Below are 22,133 nucleotides of genomic sequence, written 5' to 3'. Positions count from 1 at the left end.
CGGGGCGGAGCTGGGGAAAGCGGCCTCTGCGGCGGCTCCGCATCGCCTCGGCGCCGGGTTTGGAGTGAAGAGCGGCGCGGGCCTGCGGTCCCGTCCTCCCCGTCTCTGCTCCTCTGCCTGTGGGCACGGGCGCTGAGCCGCGGAGGCACAGCCCCCTCGCTCCCTTGGCCGCTCCCGCGCCGCGCAGGCCCAGCGCCGCGGGGCGGTGCGAGGCATGAAGCTGACCAAAGCCCAGTACGATGAAATTGCCCAGTTCCTGGGCCACGTGCAACCCACCCGGCAGAGCCTGAGGAAACTGAAGGAGAAGTTCCCTAGGTAAGTGCTGCCAGCCTTCCGGAGCCGCTGCCCGGCGTGGGCAGCTCGGGCCCCGGGCGGCGGCCTGCGAGCTCGCTGCAGACGGGCGAGGGGCCGCAGGGGGTCACTCCGCCGGCTTTAGCCTGTGCCCCTGGTTCCAGGCCCACACACGGTGCAAAATCACTTAGACATGTACACGGTCATCGACGGCAAGCGACAGCTCACAGAAGCTGCTGCTAGCAGCTGGGTAATTGCTCTCTGTGACGTGAGAGGTTGGCGCAAAATAAAGAGTGCTTCCCCGCCCCCCCCCCCCCTGCGGCACACTTGCAAATAAAACCTCTTACGTCCGTTCATGAAGCTCTTAAACACTAAGTAGATCTTGCTGACATGAATGAAGCCTTGAGGCTCAGGCCGTGCCCCTGTGGCTGGGACCAAGGGTGGAATCCAGTCTGAGAAACCACTGCCCCTGTGGCTTAGGAGGAGCTTTCCAAACCCATAACTGTGTGGTGCTGCTTTCCAGTTGAAGGCTGGAAAAGGGATCACCTTCTTAGGTGGGAGCATTCATCTGCTTCCTCGCTTGAGCTGCTCCCAGAATTGTCAGAGACATTTGCAAATGACTACAGTCCAGCATGCAAAGGTGTATGTGACAGGATGTTCTCCATGCACTGGTGATCTCTGCCAAAATTTCCTTACTACCACCAACAACAGGGGTGTAAAGGACTTATTAGGAGGTTTTCCTCTTTTTACACGTCTGAGAAATCCTGTGAAGGATTACTGGTGCTGAGCTGGACAGCAAACCAAATCATATTCTAGGGGGCAAAGAGTCATGCTGTGTCTTATATAACCAGAAATAATATAGGAAACAGTAGGTTGTTTGGGTGGTTTTTTTTTTATTTGATGAGCGAGAGAGAGAAATAAATAAAAAATTCACTGTCACACTTCCTGAGTGGACCTTGGTAGCCTTGCCACAAGTGTGGCTGCTGAAACTGAAGCAATATGTAGCTCACAGAAGGTGAATGAAGAGCCAACATTAACTTAGGCTTTTAAACTGTCCACTGAAATCTTTTCTTATTTAGAAAAGCGTGCAATGTAGTTAAAGATCAAGCTGGAGGAACAGCCCTGTTACAAGAGAAGAAATGAAACTAAAGCAATACATTTGGTTCATTGAGTTGCATTGTGGGGAACCCAGCTCGCCTCGCACAGTACAGCTGCAGCTTGGGGAAACCCTTTACTGCCACAGCATATGTCTAAGGAGCTTAAACTTGGGTTTATCACTTTGGAGCTAATGAAATTAGAAGAGAGTGTCTGTGTGTATATATGTGTGCATGCAGACGGACAAATGTGCATGTGTTCTGGTTTTCTAGTATTCATACAGATCTGTCTTGAAAGAGGGTTAGAGTTTAGGCTGCTTTGCCAGGTCAATCACTCTGTCTAGGAAACCACTTCCAACACAGATCCATAGGCAAAGTAAGTTTGTCAGAAAAACATGAGGCCTTTCTGCTGATAAATTTTACTTCCCGAGCCACTCCTTTGGTCCTGCAAAAGAGCCACTAACTCCTCAGTTTAAGAACTTAATGACTTCAAAGAAACTATGTGGTAAACAAATGTAGCATTGTATCAGCTGTATATCATTTATATAAAGAAACTGAGTCACGTATGGTGAACATTGAAAAGCAGAGATTAGCTGTAGTAGTTGCTTCCATGATTTGCTGGCTTAACATTTGGTTGTTGTCCACATTCTGAGATGAAAATGTCATAGAATCACAGAATGATTTGGGTTGGAAAAGACCTCTAAAGCTCATCTAGTCAACCCCACTGCAGTCTAACCTCTCTGCAGTCAGCAGGGACATCCCCAACTAGATCAGGTTGCCCAGAGCCCTGTCCAGCCTCACCCTGAATATCTCCAGGGATGGGGCCTCAAATACCTCCCTGGGCAACCTGTGCCAGTATTCCAGCACCCTCCTGATCAAGATCTTGTTCCTAATATCCAATCTAAATCTCCTCTCATTTCAAACCATTGTCCCTTGTCCTATCACTGCAGGCCTTTGGAAACACTCTCTCTGCAGCCTTCTTGTAGGTCCCTTCAGGTACTGGCAGGCTGCTATTAGGTCTTCCCAGAGCCTCCTCTTCTCCAGGTTGAACACCCCCCACTCCCTCAGCCTGTTCTCATAGCAGAGGTGCTCCAATTCCCTGACCATTTTCATGGTCCTCCTCTGGACTCACTTCATCAGGCCCCTGTCCTTCCTGAAGGCTCCAGAGCTGGACACAGTGCTCCAGGTGAGGTCTCACCAGATCAGTGACAGAATTGCCTCTCTCCATTTGCTGGCTACACTTCTTTTGCTGCAACCTAGGATGTGATTTGCCTTCTGTGCTACAAGCTCACACTGTTTGCTCATGTCCAGCTTCTCATCCACCAACTCCCCCTTTTCTGCAGGTCTTCTCAATTTCTTTTTTGTCCTTTCTTTGAGAGGCATTTCAAATAGAAACAAACTATCTAGACATAGAAACAAACTTTCTAGAAGTAGAAACAAAATTTCTGTCTGAAAGATGAGTTTTTATTTATTTATTTTAAATATGTCTTAAGTATATTTTCCAGAGGTCTGCAAGTCTCTTTTCTGTGAATGGCTCAGCAGTTGATGTTTCTTGTTTGTTTCTCATAACAGGGCAAATGCAGAAGTCCTTCAGAGTAAAAGTTTGAAGTAGCAAAATATGAGAAGCTGGTGATTTTAAGAAGCAGGTAGAAAAAAATAAATAAGTAATGGGTTCCAAGGCCACTGCTTGCCTAGCAGCAAGCAAAAATCCATTTCAATAGATGTGTTATAAGGTGAAAATCAGGCAATAAGGGTTCTCCTGTAAAAGAGGCCACCTGTAGAGCTTTGTAAAATTGTGTGCCATCTTAAGTGTGGAAAGGGGAGGCTTTTTCAGTGATCTGTTTTATGGGTGTAGAGAAAGTTTCTTATAACCTAGAACTTGTGCCATTCTCTTCTAGGTCAAGAAGGCTCTGATTGGATTTTTTTTTGGCTGCTTTTTTTCTTTATGAAAACCAAAATTGAACAAACTCTCCCCTACCCCCTCCGACTTTGTAATTCAGTTTTTCAAGGAAAATATTCCAGATTCTGTCATGGCACTTGCAGTGTGTTGAAGCTGTCCATAACTAGGTTGTCCTTTTTACATGGTAAAGGTTGCTGTTTCCAACTGGGAAGTGCTGACATCCATAATAGCTGCTTTCACCTTGCTCTTGCAATCTTTCCCCAGGAAGGATCAGTGTTCCACTGGTAATGCAATACATAAAGTATGTCTGGTTCCTATTCTGGTCCAAAGACTCTTGAGAGTCTTTGGATTTTTGCATTAATCTGCTCGGGATTTTTCTAGTACTGTCTTGTCTACTGGTTCCTCTCTTGTCTGGAATGTTTCTGGAAGACAATTTATGCTCCTTATTTGTATAAAGTATCTTCCACACTTTGCTGTCAGCCTGGTCTTGTTCTGCAGTTTCTCCCTAAGAATAATTTGTAATTTCCATAGACCTGTTGCCATAATTTATTCTGTATAGGTGTGCCATGTGGTGGCTGCCAGCATGACCTGTGAAGCAAAATAATTTTGTAACAGGGTAGTTTGCCTTTTTTTACTGTTGTTGAACTACTTCAGCGGGTAAGTTTACTGTGTCAGATGAATGTTGCCATATGATTTATTAATGCCAAATAGTCAAAATTAGACTGCTTTTAATATAGTTTATAAGTACCTTTATATAAGCATTGAGACTTTATGTTTTTTTTTTTTTTTGACACTCCTGGAACATTACAGCTAGCATGGATTTAGCCTGCTTTGCTTAAAATCAAGGTACTCTGCAAAACTAGAAATTCAGGAATCAACCTGCTCTTTTTCACTCTCAGTGCTGCACTTTGTATTCCATGCCTGGCAATTTCATATTTATTTATTTATTCTTAAGATTTTTATGGCATGTTTAGTGGTTGTCTTGTGGTGTGTTTGTGTTTAACAGCAGGAATTTTGGATGACCTGAGCTTTATCAAAGCACTAAGCAAAATAAATCTCTGCCAGTATTGGATCAGTGACATGTAATTCCTTTGAGCTTCTTAATGTGCATACCACTGGACTGATAATTCTGAGTGTTCTGTGTTGTGCTCTTCTAAAGCCTACCACCTTTTCTGCTTTGTTTCTCACCTCAACTGATCTACTTGCTAATAATTTCTGGGTTTCATTGTAACTTCTGTATTTCGTTCTCCTGCCTTTTCTTTGGCAGTGGGCTCATGTTCTTCTGTGATGCTATTCTTCTTAATGAGACCTAATGTCTAAATTGGATTACCTACTGTAGGACTAGTAGTAGGAAATGTAAGGTATTGTAGGAAATGTTACAATGTCTTTCTTTTCAGTGCTTGTTTCTCCCTTAAGTAGCAGTTGGAGCTGCTGTCGAATCTTCCACCTAAGAATCATCTTAGTAGTGCCGTTTTAGGGTGACATGATGTAGATTAGCCTTATCAACTTTTAATTGTATTCAAAGACTATTTTAACTTGTTCAGAAAGGTCTAGTTTCTAAGGGCTTGATTCACAGTCTCACAGTATATCAGAGGTTGGAAGGGACCTCAAGAGATCATCAGGTCCAACCCCCCTGCCAGAGCAGCATCACTTAGGGTAGTCCACACAGGAATGCATCCCGGTGGGTTTGGAAAGTCTCCAGCCCCTGGGCAGCCTGATTCATATGCAAGCTGATATTTTCTAGTACTTCTATTTACTTATTTCCATGGGGGGGGAAAATAAACAAACATGTCAGTTCTTCTGCATATAGCACAATACATGGTTTCTCTCTAGACACTTTTCATGAAGCTTATCACCAGTAGAACATGATTGACAGATGGCTGGACCCTTCTCAAATCTATACCTTGTACATATTTTGCTGCTTTTCTTCCTAACCAGTTCTGATTGAATATTACCATTTTCTTGGTTGAGTCTTCCTCTGGTCTCCACCAGGTGTAAGGTTTGCTGACCCAGTTCATTGTGGTGCTATCTTGTTTGTTCTTCTGCAGTTTTGTCTGGTTTGGTTCTGTTCTGAGTCCTTGATTTTCTTCCACTACATTGTTACTGAATTGGGGATTCCAGAAACGTCCTCAGAGTAGGGGTTGGCTCAGTAGCTTTGCGTCATTTAGAGACTCCCAAACCCATGCCATTTGGAAACGAATTACAATGAAAGGTAGAATATTGACAGCCATCTTTAAATAAAAATGTAATACACAAGGTAATTAGGTCAGCTCTGAGCTACTATTGTTCCCTTTGGAAAGATGTTCTTGCTAAAACATCTGGTTGCTAAAAGATGAGCCCTTGGTGGGAAATGTACTGTAAGATCTTTGATAGGCTAAAGCAGAGGGCAGTACAGGTCTTCTCACAGAAGTGCCAGTGAACAAGCCTTAAAGAACCTGTAAGTGGATGGATGTGGTATATCTTGCTAAAAAGAAAGGTCTGCTTATGCTATAACCTTAAATAGGAAGGATACTAATCCTCTCCTGGAGTACAAAGTATGGCAGGACAGGAATTACCTAAAGCAGCATATAACTCAGAAGAACTTTGTCTCTTCCATTGATTGTTAGGTAAAACATACCACACTTAAAACCCAGCCATTGATAGCACTGGGATCTTTCAGAATAGGATAGGAAATGTAGTTTTGCTTGGTTTTAGGGCTCTCTAGTACCAACTAACAGGATTTAGACAGAAAATGCCTACACTGCCATGTAAATTCTAGGTCTTCAGGACATAGATGCCTTCATGTTATGTTTGGAAATAAATGGAGAGGGGTTTTTTGGGTTGTTTGTGTGTTATCTATTAACTACAAACCAGATGTGCCAACATGAAAATTAATTTTGAGGTAAGTCCATTGTAATTTTCTTCTATAAGTTTTATAAGTGTAATCATCCTCTTCCTTACAAGAATTCCCCCATATCTTGCCAATTTGAGCAAAATACAGAGTTATTGAAAAGTTAATCTTGAAATTTTGCTTGAATTATGCAAACAAAATGAAGGTTGTACTTTCTGAATTCCTGAGTACTGATAAGTTTCTTCCTTCTAATTTTTCCCCTTCTAGTATGGGAAGTGCTACCATATGGGAGTACAGTTCATTTTATCTACAAAAATAAATAAAATAAATCACACAGAGCAGACTTATTATACTTGTGAAATTCATTTTGGCTAGGTAAAAGGGAAGCCTTTTTAGCTGTGAGGAATTTATACAAACCACTTAGAAGCCAATCTTACATCCTTTGAAGATTTAATGGTGAAACACAATGATTGGAGGGAGCCTCTTAACTAGATGTGGAAATTAGTTCCCTATAATTTGAAAATGCATTCTGAGTCTGTTGTAGCTGTGTGTTGGATGCTTTTGTTTAATGCAGAAGAAAGAGAAAAGGAAAAAATACAGAAAGGAGAGAAGAAGAAAACAGAGAAAAACATAAACGAGAGGGGGGAAAAGGAGAAAAAGAAAAGACAAAAAGGAAAATAAAGAAAACTGGAAAAAAGAGAGAGAAGAGAAAAGATGAAAAGAGAGGGAAAGAAAAAAGAGACAGAAGAAGAGGAAGAAAGACCACACACAAAAAAAGGAATTAGAAAATCCTTCTATATGTCAAAGCTAAGAGTTGTCTTGGTCACAGTGTACCTTCATGAAGTTTAATTTAATTGTACTTTTTGCCACTTCACAAATTCCCTGGCTGTGCTGATCACCAGCAGCATAGGAATAGAAGTCTTGTGGCACTGTTTGGGGTGGTGTTTTTGCAAAGTAGTTGATTGTAAAGCAAGCTTGGTGTCATCAGACAGACCAACAGATGTCTGTAGATTTAAGGGCAAGATTATGGTGGTCGTTAAGGAAGGATGAAGTGGAAGTTTTAACACTGACCATATGTGCTTTTTAATTGACTTGTGGATTTTAGGATACTGTTATATTCCTGTTGCTTGTACTTAGAGACAGTGAGGATAAAAATGGTAATTCTTGGTTGTATTTCACAAATAGTTCCGTACTGTTTCATTCTTCTGAAGCCTGCAAACAAGTTTAGGCTAGAATTTTATGAGCAGAGGGGATCTGCTGCATCAGAGGGGAAAATATTTTATTCATGCATTGTTTTTTTGGGCAGTCATATTTTGGTCTGTATTACAATGGGACGATAAATTGCTGAATACACTGTCTGCTGAATATGACCTCACCATGAAAAATTTGATGCATTAGAGTAGGAAAGGTTGGAATATATCAACCTTAGCTGACAAGGGACTTTGAATTTTGACCTAACACAGATGACCTTTGTGTGCAATAAAAGTGAGTTTAATCTCCAGGTCAAGGTTGAGGTGAATGGTAGGGCAGAGTGGATTGGTTTGTTCTGGCTATGGCTGGATCACACCTAGCAAGCAAAGAAATCCAAGGTCTTTGCGTTTCAGAGTAACTAAATACTTATTTACCTAAAGTTTACTACTATCTGTTACACCATCTTCAAAAACTCTACTGCATTAACTGTATAGCAGCTGTGAACTGACTTGTTTGAAGCTCACTGTTTCAGAATAAGAAGTGGTTTAGGTCTGTATATCCTCTGCCCCTTCAGATCACTGAATAGGAAAGCTAACTAAAATGTCTCCTTCTAGCATGTAGAATAAAGATTGTCAAGTATATTGCCTTGCCCTGAAAAGGGTGAAATCTAGAAGCTTTATTTCTTTGACAGCTACCCTGTCATTGGAACATCGGGAGTTTATTCCAAAGTGGCTTCTGCTTTTAGGAGGAACACAATTAAGAGAGCTCTGATATGTTTCACTAGGCAAATACAAATTAAAAAAAAAAAGGGGGGGGTGGTGTCTTTTTGAGCACTTCCTTGGTGTTGAAGGTATTTGATCAAAGAGGTTAAGTTACAAAATGTTTTGGGAGTTGTCTAGGTTACATAATAAAGACCTATAGATGAATTTAAATAAGAGATTGCCATGTTTTGTAACAGTCACGAGCAAAAGCTGTCTTTTTAACTGGCTTGTGTCTAAGGAGTGCTATTTTGCTAACATACTAAGTGCATGCCCTGAATACATAGATAAGAGTGGTAGTGGTGGTGCTGTTGGAAGGAGGGGAAAGGAGGGAGTTCTCTTTAAATCAGCCAGGAAATAAAAAAAAAAAAAAGAAAGAAAAAAGTTTGAGACTAATGGAAAGAACCTCTACTCCTTTAATAGAGCCTGCAAAATATATTCTCCAGGACTGATCAGCTCTGAAGGCTCTAGAGGTTTGATGATTGGAATGGCAGGAAATCACGCTTTCAGGACATAAGGAATTGACTAGGCCATCCATCATTTGTTAGCATGCACTGAAACACTGGGCTTGTGTGCAGAGGGCTGTGATTTAGTAAATACTTGGGAGATGAATAGAGCTTACACACAAGGGAAGATATTGCTGTCCTTCAGCAGCCTTAGACACAGATCCCTGCTGAGAAGGCCGTCTGACAGCAGCTCATCAGTAACTGGCCTGTCACAGTCAGTGATGCCCACCAGCCATCCCCAGTATATTAAATGCATTTTTAATATCTGCTTCAGTAGATTTAATGAAGAAAATTTAGTTTCCATAGTCTGATCATTGCTTCCTCAAGTGTTGTGAAGCACTTCCAGGAAAGGAACTGTGCTGTTACCTGAAGGAGTTGATTGAAAATGAAAGTGAAACGGAATGCAGACACGAGTGTTAGTATCCAAACAGTTTCCTTAAAGCAGAACGAAAACGTTTGGGGAAAACAATATTAGGAAGCAATTGAGCCTCCTGCAGAGGGACCTTATGCAGCAGGGTGTACAGCAGCAGAGATGCAGTGCTGGAAAAGGACTACGCACAGTGGTTGTGTTTTGTGTGGCTGGGCTTGCTAAAAGGCATAATTGCATTTCCTACACTTCCAGTACTTACATCACCATTTTGCCCAGCTTCCCAGTCCTGAGAGGAAGGTGGCTACGAAGGGAAGGACTGGAACAAGATCATGTTTTTAATAACTAACATAGAGTTTGGGTTGGTTTGGCAGTTTTTTGCGAGGGATGCAGTTGGTGAAAAATCGTTTGTAGTGTTCCATGATATTACTGAAACTAAGCTAGGAAACAAATAATAAGGCACAAGGGAGGAAAAAAATAACCTTTCTGCCATTTTTCTAACTTAGCAGGCTTGATGAGAGTTGTTAAATACTGACGTTCTGCTCCTAAGGACTGTAAGGAAGGTTGGGTTTTTTTAACTTTGTAGCAAATGGTAAGATCTTTCGCTGTCCTTGGGTAAAGATAAACTTCATTGTTTGAATTTCCTGGGAACTTTAGGGGAAAAATTCTGTTTACATAAAGGCAAATATGTTGGGTTTAATTTTCCAACCAGCTTTGGTGGTTATGATAATTGCTTCAAGACAGCAAGACAAACACCTTGATTTTGTTGCAGACATCTATTTGAAACATTCACTTCTTGAGTTCCCCCCTCCCCTAGGAATCCATTCTGTGTTCACAGAAAACAAGTGCCCAATGAGACCTATAAATTTGGTTCTTAGATGTGTCAGAGCAGTATTATTGCATTAAATGCATATTATTCTAAAATTTTAAGATGTGTCCTAAACACTTAGATTTTTAAAACCCATGACAAAACTAAATAATACATTTGCTTGTTAGCATCTGTTTGCTGTCATGGCTGGCAGGACCTATGATTTATTACTTATATTAATGACTGCAACCATTTTTGGACTGATATATGCCCCCATAGCTTATGACATCACTTAATACAATAACATGGGTGCAATTTTTTAATTGAAGTTCCTGGTGAAAATACCGTATCTGTTTGCAATGTAGAAGGCTCAGAAGCTTGTGTTGTGTGAAAATATGGTAAGGATTAATTTCTGTAAGAATATGGAAGATGCTTCTGTAAGAATATGGATCCTACTAAAACTGTCTTGCTACACAATCCTTCTAGAGGATTTTTGTTACCAAAAAAAAAAAAAAACCCAACAGCAGTGGAAGAGGAGTGGAACAGCCCAGCTCTGTTTTCTTCAGATTCAGTGATGGTTAAAAGCTTTGTTTGTTTATTTGACTGATTGATATCATACAAGTAGATTTCAATCTCCCATTGGCATGCTGAGATTTCACACTCTATCATTACTTTTCAGCTTGTATTTCATAGAGTCTTTGTTGTCCATAGACTTCAAATGAAGGATTCAAAGTAAATGAACTCTCATCAGCAGGCTTAAATTTGCCAAATGGGAATCTGTGCCTGTTGAGAGGAAAAACATTTTGGTTTGTCAACCCCTTAGGTTGAAAATTTCTGTTTTGTCAGCCACAAAAGTATTTTTATCTACCTAATGGTTTCTTTTTATACACCTTTTATTTTTTTAAAGAATTCTGGAATCCATAGTGTTTTGAAGGTGGTAGTGATATGAATGGGATAAATGATCTCTTCCACTGCACATTCCAGGATATCCAGTAGCCTGATTGATAGTGACTGTCTCATTGCTTTATGGTGGAGATTTCTTGTACTTCAGTCCACTGCTTGGTCCTCATCCCAATAAAATATTTAAGGAAGTGTTGCTGTCCATCCAAACTGGCAAAACGCCTTCAGGATGTGGTACTAAAGAGGACTTTATTTTTCCTGTGGTGGCATAGTTGTATCTAGGCCTACAAAGTCTTGGAAGCATTTGATAGCATCAATTCCCAGATACCGCAGAAGCATCAGCACTGACTAAAAATATCTTCTGGTGGCACACATTCTTCTTCCACAGAGAGCAGAAGGAAGTCAGATACTGAGTGAGACCCCTCTGACAGCAACAGTCTCTCGTGCCAGCCTGTCTGAAACTGTTTCAAAGGTAACATAAGAACCATGATCAAAATAGAGGCACTACTACTAGGTGTCCTGCTCTGGCAGTGGGGTTGGACCTGATGATCTCTTGAGGTCCCTTCCAACCTCTGATCTACTGTGATACCGGGATACTTACTTTTGTGACTAATATAAAGGGTCTTTTGGAATTCTTCAGTGCTGAGGACACAGACATCAGTAAGGACACAATGTACCTGTACTTCGTGGAAGCACAGAATTATTGAGGCTGGAAAAGACCTCTGAGATCATCAAGTCCAGCCTGTGACCTAACACCACTGCATCAGCTAAAGCATGCCACCAAGTGCCACATCCAAGCTTTTCTTAAAGACCTCAAGTGAGGGTGACTCCACCACCTCCCTGGGCAGTCCATCCCAGTGCCCAATCAGCTCTTCTGTGAGGAGCTGCTTCCTAATATCCAACCTAAACCTCCCCTGGTGCAGCTTCATACCATGCCCTCATGTCACAAGTTGCCTGGGAGAAGAGCCTGACCCCCAACTAACTACAATTTCCTTTTAGGTAGTTGTAGAGAGTGATAAGATCCCATCTAAATCTCCTCTCCTCCGTTTGTGGTTGCCTAGGTGATGGGCAGAACTTCATCGTATCAGTCCACTATGGGTACTGATAACGTCCAGTTCTTCATTGCATTTCTTCTGTGGAATGCAGAAGCACGTTATGAAGTTAAAACTAGTGCAGAGGATGATAGCTAATAGCCAGAATGTGAGTATAAGCTTCTGTAGATGCAAAGGCTGTTCAGCATCAGCCATCTCCAGCATTAAAGTGCACATTGTCAGTGCAACTGGCGTTCACTTTTCAACACAGCTGAGTAATGTGTCTCCCTAGACAAGTGTGTTGTCTTTGATACACAAAATATAAAGTGATAAAAATAACTCAGACTAGGTGTGGGGTTTTTAACAGAGCTTAACAAAGAAGATTTGCTTTGACCACTTGTCAGGTACTCCAACAGGACAAGCAAATTCCCTTCCAAATAGAGCGTTTAATGACTTCATTGTGGTGAGTTACCTGACAGAGGAATATGATTGCCTTTTTCCTGTTGTAGCCTTCCAGTATCTTAAGGGGGCCTACAACAAAGCTGGGGAGGGACTTTTTAAGCTGTCAGGTAATGATAGGACTAGGGGGAATGGAAAAAAAAATAGAAGTGGGTAGACTCAGATTGGATGTTAGGAAGAAGTTCTTCCCCATAAGGGTGGTGAGAGACTGGAAGAGGTTGCCTAGGGAAGTGATGGAAGCCTCGTGCCTGGAGGTTTTTGCAGCCAGGCTGGATATATCTGAGCAACCTGTGAGGTGTCCCTGCCCATGGCAGGGGGGTTGGAACCCTAAATGATCCTTGAGGTCCCTTCCAACCCTGACAATTTTATGATTCTATTAGAAGAATTTAACTATTGGCCAAAAGGAGAGTTTGGGCTGTGGGATTTTTTTAATGTGATTTGTATTGGGTTCCTTTGGCATCAGCAGCCACTATGCACAAGCCTGCTGCTTACAGCTTTTATTTTAACATACTGGTTCGACATAGACCTTGCCGGTGCTGGCAGAAAATTTTGTCCATCTGTCTGGACATAGGTGCTTGCCATTCTAACATTTTAAATCTCAATAATTAAAATCTCTTATGCAAGTGTTCCAGCTACTGTGTAGCAATGAATAGATTAACATGTGGACAGGCTTGGGTAACTCAACACATATCACATTGTTTCCTTGATTTTATTTTGTAATTCATGGCTCTTTATCGAGGATATGTATAAATCTCAATGGAACTTTGCATCAGTGCATCAGGATGTTTACTGAAATAACCAGTTCAAGTTATTAGAATATGCAGTGGAAAGCACTGTGCTGAGTTTAATGTGCTTCTAATATTAAATGCAAGTAAAATGGTGCATAGACATGGAGCTATTTATTATATTTTAGGGTATGAAGCAATAGCTGTGTAAACCTTACCCTCGTAATTTTGCAAGTTCCACTTTATCATGGAGCTGTAAAAGGTAATCAAAATAAATCATGGAAGATGAAGAAACATTTTCTAGGGCTTCCTGTGTGCCTTCAGAAGTGGCGCTTGATCCATGAAATTTTAGTAAGCATATTAAATAATACAATATGATGTGCAACGTGTCAGATCTGATAAATTATTTTGTATAGGACATTTATACAACATATGGCGAGCTGCTATGTGAACAGCTTAATGACTGAATTATGTTAATCTTTCTTGCCATATTTACTTTTAATTTAAAATAATAATAATAAAAAGGCATTTTCAAATTCTTATTTTACTTTTTTTTTTTTTTTTATCATGGGTGGATATAAGAAAGGTGTAGGTCATCTCCAAGAAGCCGTGACAGTGATCCAAGGTTCCTCAGCTGTGCAGTGTACATAACACAGATGTTGGGAGAGTCATCTGTCAGCTATGCCTCTCCTATGGAGTTAAAGTTCTAGGGGGAAAAGAATTCGACACAGTGCTGTCACTGTTACATTTTCACAATAGAAGAGCATGCAAATATTCAACCTCCTGCTTAGCAGTAGTGCCCTGTCTAATGTCTGTGCTGGTTAGAATAAAAAAATAGTGGGTGCATCTAGGGCTCATAGATCTGACAAAGGTCATGCTATGCTGGGCATTTGAATTGGAAATTGTCTGGACTTAGATTTTATAAAGCTCCCACTGTTGTCGGGGAAAATTTCAGCAGGGTTTTGTCCCTGGAGAGGCCTCTTAGGCCCTTTTCTGTCTTATGAATGAATTTAGATGTGAGGGTTTCTCCTGCCTTAAAACTGTTAAGTTCATTTTGCATACATCCCCAGAGAGAAAAACTGGCAGATGCTTTTGTCTTGGAAGTGTTTAAAAGAAAACTGCAGAACAGGAACAAGGGAGAGAAGGGGCCCTGTGTGGAGTCCCAGAACATTTTGGAAATAGCCAATATGCAGTTTTCATCAGTACTAAGGCGGGGCACAATATGGTGCCTGTAGCTCACTGGGGAATATGAATGTTGATTAAGCATACTCCCAGGCTTTGAAATCCTGAAAGCAGTGTCAGAATAATGGATGTTGAGCAAATGTCAAGCATTTGTTAATTTCTCTGTTATTTGGAGTTTATCTACCATGATCAATCAAATAAACTAGTGCTTCTCTGTTGTGGCATGTGTCATTGATATGGTGATTAGGTGGCTAGAGAGGCCTTCTGCCTTTTTTTTTTTTCCCCCCTCTATTTTTTTAAAATCCAGGTAACAGATAACATCTGAGCAGCCAGAACTTTAAAGATTTGCCTGTGTTTGGTTTAGTGGGAAGAGGTGCATTAATAATGACAAATAGATACACTGAGAGGAAAAAGTATTTGCATAGCTGCTGTGCTAAAAATTAAATTCATGCCTTTTTTTTCCATTCTTGGCCTTAAAACTTCACTGTTGTGTGGAAGGAGAAATTACTTCTGAGTGAAAATTCAGAGAAGAAACTTCTGCTTCAAAGGACAAGCTTCAGAACAAAGCCTATCCACCCTAATTCTGGGCAGCCTGATCTAGTGTGAGGCGTCCCTGCCCGTGGCACAAAGGCTGGAGCTAGATGATCCTTGAGGTCCCTTCCAACCCTAACCATTCTATGATTCCATGATTCTAAATTAATATTTATTTAATACTAATTTCTGAATTTTTTGATTTCTGTAACCTAGGTCCTGACATCCCTAGTTTTGATTGGGAAATAGGTTTGGATGCCCTTTAGTTAAAAGTGGAAAGAGTGACTCCGATTCTTATATGAGAGCATGTCAGACAAGTTCTTAGTTACTAAAATGCAGAAATGCAAGCAAGTCCAGTTCAGAATCTCCAATTTCTCAATTTCCACTGTCTCCTGATGTCCTAGTTCTGCTAATTCTCCACTTTTAGATTTTAGGTAACATAGGGAGGCATGATATTGAAATGCAAAAAGCAAGGAAAAGAATAATATGAAGAAGAAAAAAGCACTATGGCCTTGGCTGCTTTTATATATAATGACTTTTAAATGGGAAAGGGTGGGTCTGGGATGCTTTGTGTTAGACCTTTTTGAAAGCTGCCTGAAGGATATTGACAGTCAAATTTCACTGAATTCCAGTGAAGTTTAGTTCCATCCTTTTTCTACATTTTTTTTTAAAGAGAGTTTCTGAGTCATGCCATATGACTTGATGCATGTTGAAGTCATCTTCAGTTTGTTTCAACACAGATCAAATGTTTGATTTTTGAACTAGTTTTCCTTCTTTCTTGGTTTCCACACTTATTTCTCAAGGCCTCTGGGCCCATTTTGCCAAGACTGGTCAAATTTTAGTGCTTAATGAAGGTGATAAATACTTAAAGGGTGGGTGTCAGGAGGATGGAGCCAGTCTTTGCTCAGTGGTGCCCAGCCACAGGTAATGGGCACACACTTGCGAAGGAGAAGTTCCACCCAAACCTGAGGAGGAACTTCTTTATGTTGAAGGTGGTGGAGCACTGGAACAGGCTACCCAGAGAGGTGGTGGCATCTCCATCTCTGGAGTTATTCAAAGTTCACCTGGATGCCATCATGTGCAACCTGCTCTGGGTGAACCTGCTCTGGCAGGGTATTGGCTTAGATGATTTCCTGAGGTCCCTTCCAACCTGTATCATTCTGTGATGCTATATGGTGGACCTATTGACATGGTAGATGATTGCCCTGGTGAGACCTCACCTGGAATATTGTGTCCAGTTTTGGGTTCCCCCAGTTCAAGAGGGACAGGGGTCTACTGGAGAGAGTCCAACGGAGGGCTACAAGGATGATTAAGGGATTGGAGCACTGCCCTGTGAGGAGAGGCTGAGAGCCCTGGAGCTGTTTAGTCTGGAGAAGAGAAGGCTGAGAGGGGATCTGATCAATGTCTATCAATAGCTGAGGGCTGGGGGTCAAGAGGGAGGGGACAGGCTCTGCTCAGTTGCACTCTGGGATAGGACAAGGGGCAATGGATAGAAACTACGGCACGGGAGGTTCCACCTCAACATGAGGAGGAACTTCTTCACTGTGAGGGTGACAGAGCACTGGAACAGGCTGCCCAAAGAGGTCGTGGAGTCCTCTTCTCTGGAGACTTTCCAGCCCCATCTGGATGTGTTCCTGTGTGACCTGTGCTGGTCCTGCTCTGAACTCAATGATCTCTGGAGATTCTCATCCTGTGATTCCATTCCATTCAGTTCACAGAGTAAGAGTTCTAGAAACCCAACCTTTTCTGTGGCACTGCAGGAAACAAAGCATATAGTCACTGCCCAGCGTTCCAGAGCAGTGCAAAGAACGCCTCGGGAAGAGGAGGAAGAGAAATTAAAATCCCATTGGTCGGAGTGGAAAAGAAGGTTAGGGAAGTTTTAGAATAGACTAATGTAATACTGTGAGCACCACTTGTCAGATGTTCCCTTCATATTGCCTGCCAGTTGTAGGTAGGCAGCTTTTTTTAAAGACCACTAGTAAAAAGGAACATCTGGGCTTCTTCCTTAGCCTGTTCCTGCCATCCTTCCAGTGGGAAAGAAGTAGTGGAATTAAATTAGTTAGTAAAAAGGAACATCTGGGTTCCCGTCTTAGTGTGTTTCTGCCACCCTTCCAATGGGAAGTAAGTAGTGGAATTAAATTAGTTTATTCCCTCAATGGCACAGTAAGTGATACCCCTGGGGCTGCCAGTAGACTTTGTAAATATCTGCAGATATGGTACAATAGCTTAAGACACAAGGCAGAGTACTGCACTGTCAGATAGGTAGATAGACAAGAATTATTCTGTTGTTTTTGTTTTCTAATTACAAGTAGCTTTAAAATGAAACTTTGAAATTACAAGCACAGTTTAGGGTTTAAGACTAAAGTTCCCAAGGGGACTAGCTGCAAAGAGATTAATTTCTGACCTGAGATCTTTATGGTTCCCAAAATGGAATTTACTTTAAACTGTTTTTCTGCGTCATCCATGTTCAATAGAGCTAAAATTCTTTAAATTATATCCTGTGTGGAAAACATTAATAAGATCCTGACTCGTTTAGGGAATTAACAATTTTGATTGGATTACTGGAAGTTTTTTTTTGGAGTTAAGGTGTTCACTTTTTACCCTGGAGACAGCTATGCAGCAGTATATGTGCTTGACATGTGATGCACGCAAATGCTAAATACAGTAGCAGCATGAGGCAAGTGTCATTAACAGTAATTTATGTAATGAAAGCCACCTGGCTGTCTTCGTAATTAATTGCTTGTAAATAAGAAATTTAAATATAATTTATAGTTTTCTAAATTTGATTATATATATATATATATTTTAGGAGCAAATTGTTTAAGGGTGTTTGGGGATTATTTGGTTTCAAATTGGCAGCACTATGCTTTGTACATATTAATTCTTTAACCTAAAACGAGCAGACTAATTAATTTCAAATTGCCACTCGTTCATAAATAGTTTTTCTGAGATTAAATTTAAATATCTAGCTTATACAGAGCAATATAGGTTTGAAGGGGGGAGGAGAAAGCATATAAAGAAAATTATTTTCTACTTTCTCCACAATTGGAGTCTGAAAAACTTCTCTTGACAGTCTGATTATTTTCCTAGGGGGAAAGGGACAGTAGCAGGATGGATTTATCCAAACAAAATTAAGAAGGTAAACACGAAATTAATATATTAAATACTTATTTCCAGTAGCAACCTCCTAAGTGAGATTACAATGTGTGGACTTTGGCCCTGTTGAGGGGGCAGATAGGAAAAGTGGGGAATAATCAGTCCTTGGTATAAAAAGGAGCTCTTTGCCTTATCTGCTTGTAGAGGTCCATTGCAGTTGCAGCTTAGGAGCATCTTTGCTCGACCATCATCAGATAAGTACAATTTTTGTGTATTTTTGTGTTGTGGTCCAGCATCTAGGTTGTGGTACTAAGAGAAAGAGTTCCAGGGTACAAGCAGGTATTCTCTATACTCTTAACTGAAGTGGATTGAAATAAAGCATAGATGGTGTACAGCTAAGAGCAAACAGGGAATATGCAGAGGTTTTGCTTTTTTCTTTCAGCCTCTGGTACGCTACTTTATGCTGCTGCTTTGGGATGTGTTTACCAACTCTTGTCTGGATATTAAGAAGCTGTTCTTCTTGCTAAGTAACTTGAAGTACTTGAGGACAAGGACATAGGAATTCATCTACTTATGTTAGTCTCCAGCTTTGCTTTTTTAAAACTAAATTTTCTGGTAAGTTTTGTTGGTAGAGTTAAGAAGAGCCTTTCAGAGGATACCAGAAGATGGAGATGTGGAGGACAAATACTAAGACAAGGTATATGTGGGAGGCAAACCATGTTTGTCTCCTAGCATTTTCTTTTGTCAGTGGACTCTGAGTAGGATACCAGAGAAGTCTCAGTATGTGTAAGGTGAAAAGATGCAGTAGCCATTGATGTCAGAGTATTTGTGAGTTTAAATTCCATGTTTGGGCACTGACATTGTATTTTGTAAGCCTTTTGTCTGAATGTATTTCACTTACGTATTGCACCTGAAAATATTTTTCAGCTTGCAAATGGAACATCACAGAAGAGTTTTATGGTTTTGTAGAAGAGGCTTTACTGGAAACATTAGTGAAAGAGTATTTACTTTCAAAGCTCTCTGTGTGGTTTTGGCATTTAAGTAGGTTTCAAACATTTGTGCTGTTGAACTCTGGAAATAAAAAAAAAATACCAGAACAGTCACTGCCTGTATTGGCAATTTGTATTTACCTCTGCTTTTTATTTTTTTCACATCTGATCCAGATTGTCCATAGTCTGCAGTTGTTTTAAAATATGTTGGTTGTTACAACAGGCACCAAAAAAAAATTAGGTGTCTACGGGAAGAATTGGTGCCCCTTTCTTAAAGGAACTTCTAAGTCTTTCTAAATGAAAAATCATTCAAACAGTATCTAATACTGGCAATTTTCCTCTGTCTGCTGCTAGAACTTATTGGCCAACTAGGTCAGACATTATTAAAGTTCAAGTGGCCCACTGGGAAAAGTAATGGCCTTATGCTACTATGAATTTTAAATGCTGCCATTTCTATGTATTGCACCATCATCTGTTCTTGCACATCACTAAATTGTATAGAAGTTGTGGGACCAACCAGTGTCAAGGTCATACAAGTGATGACTCTTCTCAAGTAGCCTTCTCACAGCTTTGTCATACTGTTACTCTCATAACCCTGGCTATAGCCAGCAAAGTTGTATGCATATGTATTTAATCTTTGTATTATCCTTAGATAGTGCAAGCCTGCAAAGCAGGATAGCTTTTTTCTTTTTACTCTTTACTTCTGCTTTTTATTTTTGATCCTACCAAAGGTATGAAATGGACTCTGATGCAAAGGCAATTTTTAGCAAGTGATCTGTATTTAAATCTTTTGTGTTGAGCTATCAGGGAATTTGATTAATGCTGCAGTTCTCCAAATGAGCCTGAATTGTATTTTGATTTTAAATGTTATGGTGCTAAGTCTGAAATGAGTGTGTCAGCAGGTGCCTTCTGTCATGGATGTGTGTGTATATATACGTATATATACACACACACACATATATATATATAAAATTTTTATAGTATTAATACATTTGTAATGGGAATGTTTTCCCAACAGCACTCTATTGGTTTTGTACTTCCCCAAGTAGTAGCTACTGGTAATATTTAATTGTATAGAAGGCTTCTTACACAGAGGTAAATAAAACTGGTTTTGTATCCCAGCCATGTTGTAGCTAAAGACCTGCATACTTTTATGTCACTTAGTTCCTCCAATTCACAGAATGTGAGGGGTTGGAAGGGAACTCCAGAGGTCAAGTCCAACCCCACTGCCAAAGCAAGATCACCTAGGGCAGGTCACACAAGTGCACCCAGAAGGGTTTTGAGTCTCTATAGAAGGAGACTCTCTGGGCAGCCTGTTCCATGCTCTGTTACCCTCACCATACAGAAATGTCTCCTTGTGTTGAGGTGGAACCTCCTGTGTTCCAGCTTGTCCCTAGTGTTCCTTGTCCTGTCACTGGGCACCACCAAAAAGAGCCTGGCACCTTCATCTTGACAGCTGTCCCTCTGATATTTATAGACACTGATCAGATCCCCTCTCAGCCTTCTCTTCTCCAGACTAAACAGCCTCAGGGCTCTCAGTCGATTCTAACTCACGTATCAATTTAAACACATAGATTCACACACATATCTAGAGATATTGGTTTAGCTTAACCTGGCAGTTCACTGACTTCTGATAAATCAGTGTTGGGTTTGTGAATGATAAAGTACAAATATGTAGAGAGACAGTCTGCTTTTTGAGAATTTCCATTCAGAGAACTGACCAGAAGCATACTAAAACTTTAGGAAAGATTGATGTTGAAAGCTGCAGTAAAGAGAGGTTAAATCCACAACTATTCTGGAGGTCAGTTAGCCTTCTTCCCTTGTTCCATGTTCTTCAGTGCTTGGATATGTATTAGCCTCATGGTTCTTAGGATTAGGATTAGGTAGGATTTTGTTGTTCCAGAGACTTTTCTTATTCCAGAGACTTTTGCTATTCCCAGATCCTCATGTGGAACCATTCAGACTGCTAAGCCTTTTTTCCTATCCTGACACATAAAAGAAATGTTGAGAATCCAGTGGTTGTCATCTCCTCTCCTGCAGGAGATCACCATCAGACTGGCTTTGGTTAATACCCAGGTATGTCTGTGGTGCTTGTTAGCCTACATCCTGCACTTCTGGGTAGCCACAAAGGCTTTACACTTCAGTGCAGATGTTACACATTTGGACTGATGCTGCTAGATCTACTTGAAAACCCTTATGGACAGACTTGTGGATGAAAGAGCAGACTGGTTAACATGTGATGAGCAGTACAGAAACATTGCTTTCTTTAGGAGTTCCTCTTCCAACGTGGTTGCATTACAGAAGATCAGAATTAAAAGGCTGTTTGGGTTTCATGTCTTTGATAACAGATCAGGAAAAATGTATTTTAGAGAGACATTCTGGAATTTCAGGATAGCTGTGAGGAGGATTCCCCTGCCACCCTCACTCATCCATTTAAGTTCATCAAATATATGTATTTCTTTCCTCACATGCAGTTTTTTAACCAATGTATTTATCATCCTAATGAAGTGGAGCAGGTTTTAGATTTCCCATTTTTCTGCCTAAATCCAGTTACGTATTGAAAATCACAAAGTACAACAAGCTTTCAGATGCTACTGACGTCAACACAGAGTAACAAAAGGTGAAGTGGTTCATTATGGATACTGGATACAAGAAAAAGAGGGTATTTGAAGAGCGAGGCTGGTTGCTTTGAACAGAGCTCTGGGGGTTAGATCCATTACCATCTGGAACTCTAGAAGAAAATGTCTCCGTGAAAGTGGTGGATGGTACAGGACGTTTGCCTGTTTTCCTGGCAAATAAATTTAGTTTTACAAGATGGATAACAAGTGAATTTATTAATTAGTCATAAGTTAATTTATTAATTGCTTAAAACAAGTAACACTTGGAATTAGGAGTTTCAGAAAATCAGCAGATCTGTACTTTGGCTTTAAATTGATTTTCAAGAGCTTGCTCAACACAAACATATATCTTTAGCCTTCCACTAAGCCATGAGGCTTACTCTAAAGTTTATTCTCTGTGAGGCAATAATGCAGCACTGAAATATTCCTTTGAAGAAAAGATGTAGTCAGTGTTACGTTTGTTTTTCTGGATGTCTCAGCTCTGTGTGTTTGTTCATTTGCCACTTTGAAATCCTCTATAGGAGCATCAGACAGTGGCTGGAAGCCTAGAAATTCGGCTGCTGTTGCAGAAGTAATGATAACTTCCATGGCAGTATCCCTGCTGTTAGTCTCAGCAGTTGTGATTGTGTTGTCTTGCAGTGCAAATGCATGTTCTTGACTTCTGTGCCCTCTCCAGGTACACAGCACTCTCTATTTCAGGGCTTTCTGAAACCATGCTGTTGCAGTTTCCCATCAATGGCATCTTGCAGAAGAGGTTTCAGCTGTGTTTTGAGGAGCTTTTTCATTTTGCCAGGAAGTTGTGGTAATGGAATTGTGACAAGGGAATGCTGAGCCACAGCTAAGTGGTTTTAGTGCTT

The 22,133-nt window shown here is 40.7% G+C and overlaps 1 protein-coding gene across 1 annotated transcript in view; it reads left to right on the top strand.

Moving 5' to 3' along the window:
* The first annotated feature begins 214 nt into the window (after window positions 1-214).
* The window catches only part of CDIN1 (CDAN1 interacting nuclease 1), a 139,923-nt gene continuing 118,004 nt past the window's right edge, over window positions 215-22,133 (top strand). Inside the window, exon 1 of the mRNA XM_054400470.1 lies at window positions 215-315. Within this exon, the coding sequence (XP_054256445.1) occupies window positions 215-315 (101 nt within the window). The remainder of the gene's footprint in view (window positions 316-22,133) is intronic.

This window comes from Indicator indicator, chromosome 4 (assembly GCF_027791375.1).
Source record: "Indicator indicator isolate 239-I01 chromosome 4, UM_Iind_1.1, whole genome shotgun sequence".
In the NCBI taxonomy this organism is placed as follows: Eukaryota; Metazoa; Chordata; class Aves; order Piciformes; family Indicatoridae; genus Indicator; species Indicator indicator.
This window is presented reverse-complemented; position numbering and strand designations above follow the sequence as displayed.